This window comes from Ictalurus punctatus, chromosome 23 (assembly GCF_001660625.3).
Source record: "Ictalurus punctatus breed USDA103 chromosome 23, Coco_2.0, whole genome shotgun sequence".
In the NCBI taxonomy this organism is placed as follows: domain Eukaryota; kingdom Metazoa; phylum Chordata; class Actinopteri; order Siluriformes; family Ictaluridae; genus Ictalurus; species Ictalurus punctatus.
Window position 1 is genome coordinate 20,753,186 of NC_030438.2, and position 14,713 is coordinate 20,767,898.

The window sequence follows — 14,713 nt, forward strand, 5'->3', positions numbered from 1 at the left end:
ACACACACACACACACACACAGTACTCTGACCTGATCCCACACACAGCTGTGTTTGTCACTGTGACCCCCCACATTGTTACTCACACACAGTCAGAACACACTTACATTTTCTCTCTCTCTCTCTCTCTCTCTCTCTCTCTCTCTCTCACACACACACACACCAGTTTATAGTTTTATTACTTTCACTTCAGCCAATCCAGCATGAGGCTCCACCCCTATATGTCCCTGCCCCCCTGTGAGGACACACCTGCAGTGTGTACTGTAATAAACTCAGTGTGATTAACTGACACTTCACTCAGTGTTAGGCTATGATCATTTAGCACTGAGCTCAGTTGCATACATTTTTACATCAGATTTACTCACTTAGTTTATTTATTTATCCATCTATTTATTATTATTATCATTATTATTATCATTATTATGGAGAAGGAGGGACGGCCATCATGGGAGACTCCGACTCAGTTTGTGCTGGCGTGTGTGTCGTACGCTGTTGGTTTGGGAAATGTGTGGAGATTTCCTTATCTTTGCCAGATGCATGGAGGAGGTAAGACTGATTTTAACATTAAATATTCATAATCACAATAAAATTAATAACATTAACAATCTAACAAAATGTCCCAATGATGAGAAGGAAAACTTTTCATTTTTGAATTCAAGTTTTAAAAAAACCTAACTAAACTAAAATATAAAAAGATTTCCTGCAGTATTGAAGCTTAAATGAAGAATGTGTGTGTGTGTTACAGGGGGGTTTCTGATTCCATACATCATCATGCTCTTCCTGGAGGGAATTCCTCTTTTCTATTTGGAGCTTGCTGTCGGACAGAAGATGCGTTTAGGCAGCATCGGTGCATTCACTTCTATCAGTCCCTACCTAGGGGGAGTGGGTAAGGGCTTCATTATCCTCACTTCTGTGTTACAGTAACTGTTGAAAAGATCATGTTATTTTAGGATTCTTTTTCTCTCTGTTGTAGGGATTGCGAGTGTCATCACATCTATGTACCTGTGTTTGTATTATAACGTAATTAATGCCTGGAGCTTCTGGTACCTTTTCCAATCCTTTCAGGTTTATTATTATTATTATTATTATTATTATTATTATTATTATCATTATTATTATCATTATTATTATTGGTGTAGGAAGCCAATGTAGGTGTCATTGTTAATAAAATGTGTGTGTGTGTGTGTGTGTGTAGGCTGTGTTGCCATGGTCTCAATGTCCACTGAACTCCAATCATACAGGATATTTAGAGGAGTGTGAAATCGCCACTCCAACGCAATATTTCTTCTTCCGTGAGACCCTGAACATTTCATCGTCCATTGATGAGCCCGGTGTTGGTGTCCACATGGGTGTGGCACTCTGCCTCCTGCTGGCCTGGAGCATTGTCTACCTCTTCATCATCCAAGGAGTCAAATCTACTGGCAAAGTAAAGACCACAGACACAAACTGTACTTAACCAGTGTCTATGGCATCATTAGCATTAGCATTTTTAGCATTTACATCATTAGCATTAGCATAGGATCAGTAGCATCTACAGATAATAAATTTCTACAGCTCAAATAAAGAATTTCTGCCAAAAATTTATTCTCATAATAATGTGAAAGTTGTTTAATCTCAGCCGCACTAAGAACAATCATTGCCAATTACTTTAATCAGATATTTAATCACTTCATGAATAAGAAGATGCCTTTGTCACATGTATATTACAGTGAAATGATATTTTTCACATATCTGAACTTGCTGGTAAGTGCACAGGGCCATTGTCATGCTGGAACAGGTTTGGGCCTCTTAGTTCCAGTGAATGGAAATTGTAAAGCTATAGCGTACCTATACAATTGTTTGCATCCAACAGTGGCAACAGTTTGAGGAAGAACCACATATGGGTGTGATGGTCAGGTGTTCACATAACTTTGGCCCTGTAGTGTATGTATGTAAAATAATTTGATTGCTTTTAGGTGGTCTATTTCACCGCGACATTTCCATACCTGGTTCTGATTGTGTATCTGATCCGCGGTGTCACTCTGCATGGAGCACTCAATGGATTAAAGTACATGTTCACCCCAAAGGTAGGATATTTAGGGCATGAACACACCAGGTCCTGTTTGCTCCTAACAAAATGAATGAAATCCTTTCATCCCTCCATCTCTCATCACTCATAACTCCATCACTCCTCCCTCCATCCCTCATCTTCTATCACTTTTCCCTTGTGGGTTTTTGTTATATAAAAAATGAAATGAAAATAAATTGTCAGGTCTTTTTCCATCTTTTATGTGATATAGCTACCCACAAAATTCAGGTAAAAACAAATAGAAATATTTTAGGGGGGGAGTTGGCAAAGCCTAGGAACCGTTGCAGTTTTTTGATGGTAGTGGGATGTGGCCATTCTGTTACTACCTTGATTTTTGACTGATCCATCTCCACCCCTTGGTGACTGATATTGTATCTTAGGAAGGTGGTGTTGGTAGTGTGAAACTCGCACTTCTTTATTTTTATGTACAGACGGTTCTCTAGAAGTTGAGTCAGAACATGCTGAATGTGTTGCGCTTGGGGTTTGGAGTAAATATCGTCTATGTAGGCGATGACGAACTGGTTTAATAGGTCACAGAAAATTTCGTTCATGAATGACTGGAAGACTGCTGGTGAATTGGCTAGGCCATACAGCATTACCTGGTATTCATAGTGCCCCCTGGTGTTGAAGCTGTTTTACACTCATCTTTCTCGGATTTGGAGGAGGCTGTATGCGCTTCTGAGGTCTAGCTTGGTGAAAATTCAGGCCTCTTGCAGTTGTTCCAGGGCTGAGGGCGCTAACGGCAGTGGATATCTATACTTGACAGTTATGGAATTAAGGCCACAGTTGTCAGTGCAGGATCTGAGGCCACAGGCCTTTTTTTCCACAAAGAAGAATCCTGCTGCATCAGGGGACGTGGAAGGGCATATGAAGCCTGAGTTTAATGCCTCCTCGACATACTTCTCCATAGCCTGGGGCTTGGGAAGTGATAAAGGGCTCCCTCTGGTGGTGGGAGGAGTGGGTCTCTGACTGACTGGTCTTACACTAATGTTTTGTAAATTCCTTTTTCCCTGTCTCTTGATACCTTTTGACAGTGAGATCCTTTACATGCTTTGTAAGCTCGTTAAGGATCATGGCTTCAGCAATTGGATAAAACCAAGATGTCAAGAGAATCCTACAGAAACAGCTGAACTTGATTTAGGATTAATCAGAATCACTTCATTGATAACAGATGTATGATAATTACTTTTGAGCGTGAATGTGATTGAATGTGATAGGTTCAGTATGAGCACAGTCACATGCCCACATGCATTATAAAACCAACGTGCACAATTATTCTTTTTCTGTATTTCCCTAAAATCTTTCCATTTGTTTTTCACTTGAATTTTATTGGTTCCTATATCCGGTGGAAAAAGATTTGACCTTTACCTTGGTTTAAAATAATTTGTACATTACTGTAATTTTAACAGGTGTGTGTAGACTTTTATATCCACTGTATGTATGTGTGTATGTTTGTGTGTGTGTAGCTGGAGCAGTTGGCGAATCCTCAGACGTGGATTAATGCTGCTACTCAGATCTTCTTCTCTCTTGGTTTGGGGTTTGGTTCTCTCATTGCTTTTGCGAGTTATAACCATCACAATAACAACTTTGAGCGCCAGACTATTGTTGTCGCCCTCATTAACAGTGGAACATCAATTTTCGCCAGCATCGTCACCTTCTCCATCTACGGCTTCAAAGCCACATTCAACTACGAGAGCTGCTTAGAGAGGTGTGAGAGTGTATCTGTGTGTACGTATTCAGCCTTGGGTGTATAAACAGATATCTATACCATAAATCAGTAACATTGTTAACACCGTTTTATTAAACATTAACTCAGTTATACCAGTAAAGACAGAGTTTGTGTTCTGCCCTAAACAATAACCCTATAAAAATAAACTATGGATAAAAATTTGTGTTTCACACTTGCAGCTCTCAGTACAGCTTCTGAATGAGAATAATCTGGTCTCTATTCCAGCAACAGAGAAGCGAAAAAAAGGGAAGTGTTCACTCTAATGCTGAAGGGAGCAGGCTGACAGGAGTGGGTGGTTTTTACTGTCATGCTGATAGGAGCAAGAAGTGTTTACTCTTATACCGATAGAAGCTGGAGGTGTTTCATGCTTATGCTGATTGGAGTATTTTCTTGTGGGAAAGTCATATTTACTTTCACATTGAAAGAAGCAGGTGGTATTTACTTTCATGCTGATGGAAGCTGGAGGTGTTTCATTCTGATAGGCGTTTCATGCTTACGCTGATGGGAACGGGTGGTATTTACTGTCATGCTGACAGAAGCGGGTGGTGTTACTCTCACATTGAAAGAAGCAGGTGGTATTTACTTTCATGATGATAGGAGCTGGAGGTGTTTCATGCCGATGGGAGTATTTACTTTCATGCTGACAGAAGCAGGTGGTATTTACTTTCATGCTGATGGGAGCGGGTGGAATTTACTCTTAAGCAGGTGGTAGTGGACAATCAAATATGAAGCTTGTGGGACAAAGAAATACGTTCCAAAGAAGTGCGTTCAATTATTTATTTTCAGTAACTGCTTCATCTTGTTCTGGTTCAAAGAGATTAAAATGACTCATTTATTTATATTTGGGAAAACAAAACCAATTCTGTTCATTTGAAATCATTGTTACAAACAAAAATAATATCTGTAGGATTTTAAAAACAAAGTCAATGTAGTCTTGTTTGCTGGATGAAGCTGCTGCTGGTTGAATGCATCTATTAAGTATGACAGGTTTGCAATGTTATTGATCATTTATTATTTATTTATTGCAGGATGAGACTTTTACTTCTGAACACATTCAATCTCCCTGAAGATGCGATTGATAAAGAAAATGTGACGTCATGGATCAGTGTGTTAAATCACACACACCCTGAGCAGCTTGTGCTCATTCAACACAAACTAGAGCCCTGCAGTCTGGAGGCTGAACTGGACACGGTGTGTGTGTGTGTGTGTGTGTGTGTGTGTGTGTGTGTGTGTGTGTGTGTGTGTGTGTGTGTGTGTGTGTGTGTGTGTGTGTGTGTGTGTGTGTGTGTGTGTGTGTGTGTGTGTGTGTGTGTGTGTGTGTGTGTACGTGTGTACGTACGTACACACACTGATAGTGTAGTGTAGCTCAGTGGTTAAAATGTTGAACTACTGATCAGAAGGTTGTGAGTTCAAATCCCAGCCCTGCCAAGCTGCCACTGGTGGGCCCTTGAGTAAAACCTTGACCTTAGCTCAGTTTTATAAATTAGATAAATGTAAGTCGCTGTGGAAAAGGGAGTCTTCCAAATGCCATAAATGTAATAAATAAATGATTACTAATGATCTATGTTGTGTGTGTGTGTGTGTGTGTAGGCTGTTGAAGGCACTGGCTTAGCATTCATTGTGTACAGTGAGGCGATCACAAACATGCCGGCTTCTCAGGTCTGGTCTGTTCTCTACTTCTTGATGTTGCTGATGTTGGGCATGGGAAGCATGCTGGGAAACGTGACAGCCATAATAACACCACTGAGGGACTTCAAAATCCTTGCACGGAACTTCAACAATGCCACACTCAATGGTATAGAAGAACTCAATTAATAATCAATTCATAATTAATTCCAAACCAAGAACAATTCAGAATAAAACATCTGAACAGTTTAGCAGAGTGCTAATGATTGTAAATCGCATAGCAGTAACCTGTGTGTGTGTGTGTGTGTGTGTGTGTGTGTGTGTGTGTGTTTAGGTCTGGTGTGTCTTTGCTGTTTGCTGCTGGGTTTGGGTTTCACCACACGTTCGGGTAATTACTGGTTTACAGTGTTTAATGAGTATGGTACGACGTTCTCATTGCTCTTCATCGTTCTGATTGAAGTTGTCACCGTTTCCTACATCTATGGACTGAACAGGTAAAATTACTGAAAAATTACATATTTACATATAATAAATTCATATTTAATTTCATATATATTGTATGTTCTTCATACATCTGGTGGAAGTTCTTGTTTTTCTGTTAAGGTTTGTGTAATAAACCACCGTATTATGTGCAAAAGAATCCAATGTCCAGCCTTGTTTACTCTTTGAAACTTTACTGAAATTTTGTTACACTCTTAACAATTGTTAGGCAGCAGTGCCACACATACACACACACACTCACCACGCTCGCTGTCTCCCTTACACTTCATTACGTTACGTCATTTCCACAACATAACTAATCCTCAGCCTATCACAGTTTGTAGTATTACTTAGCACTGCTGAAACAGCTGATATTTTATTATGTATATTCCACATGTAAATGTTTGATGATTTTCCTGTTTTTACATTGTAGTGCAATTAAATATAGTTTAATGAAATAGCTAGACATCAGAACAATTCTGTTCAAAGACAAAACTATATAAAAAAAAAAACCCATAATACTTATAAATAAGATTATTAGCACTATTAGCACTTCTCTACTCACCTGGTGAAAAACAAACAAACTCTTCAGACCCGGTTTCTCAACATCTGATAATGCCCCACTATGGAATAATATTATGTTTTTAATTGGCACTTAAACTTTTCCAGTTTCAGCATGGAATCACAGAGGAGTAATCAGCCTAGGAGAGTTATCCAGTAAGGGATTTTTCATGACCTTCAACAACATAAAAGAAAATAGACAAAACTAGATCATTGTCACTCTCAGGATATCAAAATGAAATGAGCTTGTAACGTAAAAGCAAGGTGGAGGCAGATGCAAGTTCAGTAAAAAGGCTTTTTTTAAAGTGCAGGCAGACAGATTCAAAAACGTGGTCAAAAACAGACACAGGTTAAGGAGATCAGCAAAGTAGGCATAGATTAGAATCAAAAACAATGAGAATTAAAGCAGGATCAATAACCAGGAAAATTTGAACACAAAACAAAACCAGGCATGGGAGGCTGCATCGTCAACCTCAGGCATGAGCTGGTCTTGGAAAGCCTTGCCATTAACCTCAGACAGGGGCATTGCTTGTGAAGCCATCTCTTCAGTCTCTGGTTTAAGCATGGCATGGGAGGCTGTCTCGTCTGCCTTAGGCATGAGCAGGGCTTGGAATGTTGTCTCTTTTGGCCTCTGGCTTGAGCATGGCGTGGGAGACCGTCTTGTTGGCCTCAGGCATCTGCAGGGCTTGGGTATAACACAACAAGGGAGGAGACAAAAGAGAAACCAAAACAAAAATGCATATGGCAAAGAGAAAACACAGTCGTTATAACCCGGAAACATGCTTTCATGCTACAGACTGCTTGAGTTACATTACCTCAAACCACAAAAAATGTTAGTACAAATATACAAATTCATATTATTTTAAAACAGCCCATGGATGGGTGAGGTAAGGACTAGCTGTTGCCTCCACATTATGTTTTTGTCCCCAGAATTTAATTTCTTTCACCAGTGGATATTTGTGAACATCCCCATATACACACCTTTCCTTTAGCAATCATCCATTTTATAATACCCCTTATTGAAACAGGCTTTGATAGAAGATGATCTGGTTATACCCTGTGTCCACCAAGGCCTGATGTGTTCTCCATTTTATATATGTATTCCCTGTCCCTCACTGAATTTGTGGTATGTTCCTGATCGGTCGGGGGAGGCCAGCGGCATGTCAGGGATCTGGATCAGTATTTCCACTTCCATGAAGGAATGCTGAACCTGGAAATGCCCGGCTTCTCCACCATGACTGCAGACCTGCTGAGGCTTTGCCCTGGTCCTGGTGGGTGCATAAGGTTCTCCATGTGTAGTGAGAGAAAGGGAGTTAGAGGAGACATCAGAGATAAAGGAGCAGGGGTGCCAAAACAACAGGGAGGAAACTGGGTTCAGGGGGCCACTTTCAGGCCCCCCATACCTCAGTTCCAGGGAGCTGGGACTGGGGGAAGAGTAGGAGAAAGGGAGAGAGCAAGACACCAGGAAAAAAGGGAGACGCCTTTACTAGGAACTGCCGCGAAGTGATCCTCCACCAGCTGGATGGGTTCGCTGAGGGATGTAGGCCAGTGGCACTGTACCCACGAAGCTATTCCTGTCTGGAGTTGAGTGAATAATTGCTCCAGTATCACCAGCTCGATGGTCTATTCTGCATCCCATTCCTTTGCCATCAGCCACCGGCTACCGGAGTCTCTCAGCTGCTGCATGTAGGTGATGGGGCATCCGACCTCGGAGAGGTGCAGCGACTGGAAGCACCCATGGTGCTCCTTGGGGGTCAGGCTGATGTGCTGTGTGCCTCTTTATGCTGGAATACTCCAACTTTGTCTGTGGCGGCAGCTGCTGGGAGGCAAGCTGGGCTTCCCTTGATAGCAAGGGGAGGAGTGTCAGAGCCCATTCCTCCTCTGGCCATCCCCACGCAGCTGCCACACACTCAAAGAGCTCCAGAAAGGCTTCCAGATTGTCTGTGGAGAACATCTTCATGAGCGTCACATGTGGCACGGTCACAGAGGACACGGCTGGAGATGTATTGGGCTACAGCAGCTTCTGGAGTGAGCATTGAAGCACTGCTACAGCTCATGGCATAGGTTAAGGAGCGCTTGGTGTTGAGTTTGGTGGAGTGTGCCAAGGGACTGAACAATCTCGGGTATTGGGGAGGCGTCCATGGTGGCGTCGGAGTCTTCCCCAGGTCCCTAATTTCTGCACCATTGTAGAACATTGGTGTATGAGGGTGTGGCAGAACACTTGAGAGACAGGCGAAATCTTAACTGAGCTCTGGGCTCACATTTGTTCAGACCGCATTTTTCAGTGCACTTTCAAAACTCAACAGAAAACAACAAAAACCTTATGGCTTTTGCTTCATCAGATTCAAGTTTGCCATGGGTACGTGTGTGTCGCAAGCTCTCTGTTGTGTACAGAGTGCAAGCTTGCACTCTGTCTCTTTCTCGTGGGTGAGGGCGCCACATGCTAGCTGCTAGTCCACCGGGGAACCCACCTTAATTCTCTTAATAATCATAAAAGGAACATATACTGTGGTGTTCTGATGTTTATCTGATATATATTTTATACATACAGTACCCTTCACTAATATTGACACCCTTGGTAAATATGAGCAAAGTAGGCTGTGAAAAATTGGCTTTATTGTTTTAACATTTTGATATTTTGTTAAAAGAATTCGCAAAAATACTCTGCTGAATTGCAAACACAACACAGGTTTACCAAAAACAAATTTGATAAATATAGGTGTGCAACAATTATTAACAGCCTTATGAATTCATATGGAAAAAAATATTTGAAGACTATTTGAATATTTGCGACTAGCAACTGGAAATTGTTCAACCATGACTTCCTGTTTCACAGAGGTATAAATATGAGGTAACGCACAGGCCAAATTCCCTTAGTCATTCATAACAATGGGTAAGAACAAGGAATATAGCTGTGAAGTGCGGCAAAATGTTGTTGAGCATCACAAAATGGGAAGTGTCTATAAGAAAATAACACAAGCATTGAAAATGCCCATTTCCACCATCAGGGCAATAATTAAGATGTTCCGGTCAACTGGAAATGTTATGAATCAACCTGGAATTGGACGTGTGTCTGTATCGTCTCAACGCACTGTGAAGAGGACGGTTCAAGTGGATAAAAAAATCTCCCAGGATAACAGCTGGAGAATTGCAGAAGTTAGTTGTGTCTTGGGGTCAGAAAGTCTCCAAAACTACAATCTGAAGTCACCTACATCACCACAAGTTGTTTGGAAGGGTTTCAAGAAAAAAGCCTCTACTCTCATCCAAAAACAAACTCGAGCGTCTTCAGTTTGCAGACACTACTGGAACTTCAAATGGGATCGGGTTCTACGGTCAGATGAAACCAAAATAGAGCTTTTTGGTAATAAACACCAGAGGAGGTTTTGGAGCACACAGAGAGGTAGCCATATGGAAAAGTATCTCACGCCCACGGTTAAATATGGAGGTGGATCTTTTAATGTTTTGGGCTGTTTTTCTGCCAGAGGACCTGGACATTTTGTTAGGATACATGGCATCATGGACAAATATCAACAGATATTAAATGAAAACCTGACTGCCTCTGCCAGAAATCTTCAAATGGGCCGTGGTTGGATCTTCCAGCAGTACCGTGATCCAAAACATCATCAAAATCAACACAAAAATGGTTTACTGACCACAAAATCAAGGTCCTGCCATGACCATCCCAGTCCCCTGACCTGAACCCCATAGAAAACTAAAAAAGAGAAAAGTCCACTAAAATGGACCTTGAAATTTTAAGGATCTGGAGAGGTTCTGTATGGAGGAAAGGTCTCAGATCCCTTGCCATGTACTCTCCAACATCATCAGGCATTATAGGAGAAGACTTGGCGCTGTTATCTTGGTAAAGGGAGCACAAAGTATTGACTAAAAGGGTGTCAATAATTGTTGCACACCTATATTTAACAAGGATATTTTTTTTGATAATCCTGTTTTGTTTGCAATTGTTTGCAATTGTTTGATATCCATGAGAGCAGAATATTTTTTGTGATTTTTTATTTTTTTTTAACAAAAGATCAAAAAGTTAAACAATTAAAAGGTATAAATGAATATTAAAAATGTATTTCTATTCTTAGGTTTGAGAAGGACATTGAGGACATGCTGGGTCATCGGCCGAACTGGTACTGGAAGATCATGTGGGTTTTTGTGAGTCCATTACTGCTGATCAGCCTCTTCATCTTCTACATTATAAATTACATTCAGGGAGGAACACCGACATATCAGGCATGGGATAAAACCACGGTAAGAGATGCACATGAATATAAATTAATCTTACTGATTTTTATTACTGTGATGTTCATAAATGTTATTTCTAATCAATGTGAACACTGTGATTGCTGTAACTTTTTAAAACTGCTGTCTCGGACTGTTCATGCATGTGTTCAGATAAACTGAAACAATCAAAAAGTGATGTGAGAAGACATTATAGGATTATTATAGTCTTGTAAAGGCCAATTCTTTCATTTTTGCCATATGCTGAAGACATTTGAGTTCGAGATAAAAGGATGAATGAGACAATAGATCACAATTTCAGTTTTATTTCCTGATATTTACATCTAGATGTGTCACTTTGTCACATCTATGTCACTGGGCAGAGCACCCAGTATTTTGGTGTGCAAAAGTACTGGCACATATAATTTTAAATGAAATAACAGTTAATATTTGGTTGCATATCCCTTGCTTGCAATAACTGCAACAAGCTGATGACCCTCTCCTCCCAAGTCTTCTTTGAATGGTGGATTTCGATACGTTCACCTGTGCCCTGTGGAGGGTGTTGGTGTTGAATAACTGTTGTTTTTGTTTTTTCTTTCTTCACAGCTTTCACAGTGTTTCTATCATCAATTACTGTGGTATTCTTTGGCCAACCTGTCCCATGTCTGGTTGTTAGTACACCAGTGATTTCTTTCATTTCAAAATGTTGTAATGGCTCTGATAGTTTCCCCCCCTCTTTTCTTGTTTAAACAGTCAATCTAATAGGGCACACCTGGGCAACAAGTAACATCTGTAATATTCAAAAAAAATTTGATTACTTGAAAAATCGGTGTATTAAATCAAAGGGTACCTTGCTGCCATGTGTTGTTTAACACATCTAGATGCCAATATCAGGAAATGAAAGCTGAAATTCTGATCAGTCACCTCATCTTTTGATCTCAAACTCAAATGTCTTCAGTATAGAACAAAATCAAAAGTTATTACCCATGCCATTCCAATGCTTTTAGTATTACAGTAATACAGTACTGTATTACTGTATATAAAACAATTTTACCTACCTTTTTTATCCAATCATATTGTGAACGTAATACTGTCCACTTTTACAGAGAGAAAACATAAAGAGGACTCCAGATGTTAGTGTTAATAATCCTCACTAGCTATTTATTACACTGTATGACCAAAAGTTTGTGGGCACCTGACCATCACACGCATGTGATTTTTGAACATCCCATTACAGATTTATTCCCCCGTTGCTGTTATGAAAACCTCCACTGTTCTGGGAAGGTTTTCCACTAGATTTTAAGGCATGGCTGTGGGGATTTGTGTTCATTCAGCCACAAGAGTATTACTGAGATCAGGCACTGATGTTGGGCAAGGAGGCCTGGGATGCAGTTGGCATTCCAGTTCAGTGGCGTTGAGGTCAGGGCTCTGTGCGGAAAAGTTCTTCCACTCCAACCTTAACACATCATGTCTTCATGGAGCTTGCTTTATGCACAGGGGCTCTGTTGGAACAGGTTTGGGCTTTTTAGTTCCCATAGCGAAGGGAGATTGTAATGCTACAGCATACAGAGACATTCTATACAATTGTGTGCTTCAGACTTTGTGGCATCAGTTTGGTGAAGAATCACATATGAATTTGATTATAGTTAACCTAACCCTAGTCTTTGGTTAGGGGTCCACATACTTTTGTCAATAAAGTGCATGGCAGATTTTGGCAGTAGCAATTTTGAAATGTTACTTAATGTGTTAAGTCTGTTTTTAATAAATAAATATGCAGAATTATCTGGGTGGATGCTGCAGTTCAGGGCTCAGTTTCTTATCTGTCCTCTCTCCTATATAGGGAAAGTCAGTAAAAATGGAGTATCCTGTTTATGGTCAGATCTTCATTGGCCTTCTCCTTGCCTCATCAGTGAGCTGTGTGCCCATCGTAGCTATTTATGCGTTCTGTTCGAGACACAAACGGGCAGTAGCAGTATGTGAGGAAATCAATACTGTGTCATCCACCATAACACCATAACATTCATCAAAATACCCACTATTACATCCACCACGTGTACTGTGAGATTCATCATATGATGTATTGTATAGGAATCAGTAGCTAACTGAGTGAATTCACATTAACATCTAAAACTCTCTACATTTAGTGTCATTAGTCATTTTAACAGAAGAGTAAATAAACCTGGCAATTCAGTGTGTTTTAACTTGTTAAATACACAATCTAAATGTACAATTACAAATTGTTATACTTTAATCTATATGATATGGATTTTTTGTAATTATACAAATAGCACTTTATACACAGTAGTACTGTTAGCATACACAATCCAGTTAAAAGAACACTGCAAATATGTGCAGTTATATAATAATTTAATCCAAAAGCATGTGAATTAAACTATTTTATTCTGTAATTTCTGTAAAATATTGTCCCTAGGGATACGATTAGGGTTAGTTATTTTAAAGGTATTCTGTGTAGAAAAATCAGTAATCTGGAAAAAAAAAAATCCTGGTGCTTTTTTGGAGATAATTATATATTGTTTGTCTTTATAAAAATGTAGAAATTGTATTTGAAATGTGCTGTATGAGATGTATTATTGGTTGTGTGTTTTTGCACATGCAAAGCAATGGAATACAACACATTACGTGTTGAAGATAGGAAAATCAAAGCACTTGACCAGGTTTGGATTTTCTGATGCTATAAAACTTAAATGTAATTTTATGGCTTCTTGAAAATAGTGTGAAATATTTTCATGTCATTATTCTGTCATAGTGAAAGTTGCAGCAAAACTCATTGACAAAAATTACTCTAAATTACTCTAAAGAGTAATTATAAAATATCAAAACAGACTCCAAGAAGTTTAAAAAAGTACATGAGTAACAGAGTAAACTAGGTAAGGCACAGAACATAGTATCAATGGGTAACAAGAGAACACAAGGTAACTGAGTGTATACTTTGCAAAGTTCTGGTGAATAAAGGTTTCTATTTAAAGGGTGCATGTGAGAGTGAGTTATTGGATGCAGGTGTGCACAATTAGAAGCTGGGTGATTGCGAGCGGGGAAGTATGTGTGTATTCAGGGTATTGGAGTTCGTCACCGCCATATTTGTAGGCCGTAGTGCTTTCTGGGAAGTTGAGTCCAAGAAAGGTTGTGACATGAGAGTCCCCTCTCCCCCGAATGGCTCACTCTGGGAGCCTTACCTTTTCTAGGTCTACTCCTAGGAAAAGGACCAGGGCAGTCTAGGTGATTAGCGTGGAATTCTTGACAGAGATTTGGATCTAGAATATCTTGTGTGGGTACCCAGCATTGTTCCTCTGGACCAGTCTATGAGATACTCCAGCCGGCCATTCCTCCTATGTGAATTCAAGATGGCCTTTGATGTCTTGGGGGGGGGGGGCATCATTGATTCGTTTGCTGATTTTGAAAGGGCCAGTATATCTATGGTTGAGCTTTTTACATGGATATTGGTGGTGCACGTCTCGTGTGGAGAGCCATACTCGATCTCCTGGTTGGTAATCTGGGTTGAGACCCCGGTGTTTGTCAGGTTGTTCCATATTCTGCCGTGAAGTCTGCTCCAGTCACTGATGGGTGTTTTCCCAAACGCATTCACTCCTTTAAAACCATACATTTACATTTACATTTATTCACTTGGCAGACGCTTTTATCCAAAGCGACTTACAAATGAGAAAAATACAAGCAAAGCGATATATCAAGCAGTGAACAATACAAGTAGTGCTACCATTCAAGATCTATTAATTGAGTTCCAGAAGAAGGAAAGTGCACAGAGTAGAGGTGTAAGTGCAAATTTTTATTATTATTATTATTTATTTATTTATTTTTATGGGTTGGTTAGGTGTTCAAGGAAGAGGTGGGTCTTTAGCTGTTTTTTGAAGATGGGAGAGATTCTACGGTCCGGATTGAGGTTGGAAGTTCATTCCACCACTGAGGAACAGTTAGTTTGAATGTACTTGAAAGGGACCTTAAGCCACTCTGAGTAGGTACTACTAAATGTCGGTCGCTAATCGATCG

General features: G+C 40.1%; 1 protein-coding gene across 1 annotated transcript; it reads left to right on the top strand.

The window, feature by feature from the left end:
• The first annotated feature begins 239 nt into the window (after positions 1–239).
• Positions 240–13,676, top strand: LOC108278021 (sodium- and chloride-dependent transporter XTRP3). The gene is made up of 11 exons (XM_017491144.3): positions 240–545; positions 745–885; positions 973–1,064; positions 1,195–1,425; positions 1,955–2,065; positions 3,534–3,775; positions 4,825–4,987; positions 5,387–5,591; positions 5,757–5,916; positions 10,555–10,720; positions 12,531–13,676. Exons 1-11 carry the CDS (start codon positions 422–424, stop codon positions 12,705–12,707), a joined length of 1,812 nt encoding a protein of 603 aa, XP_017346633.1. The 5' UTR covers positions 240–421; the 3' UTR covers positions 12,708–13,676.
• Positions 13,677–14,713: the final 1,037 nt, after the last annotated feature.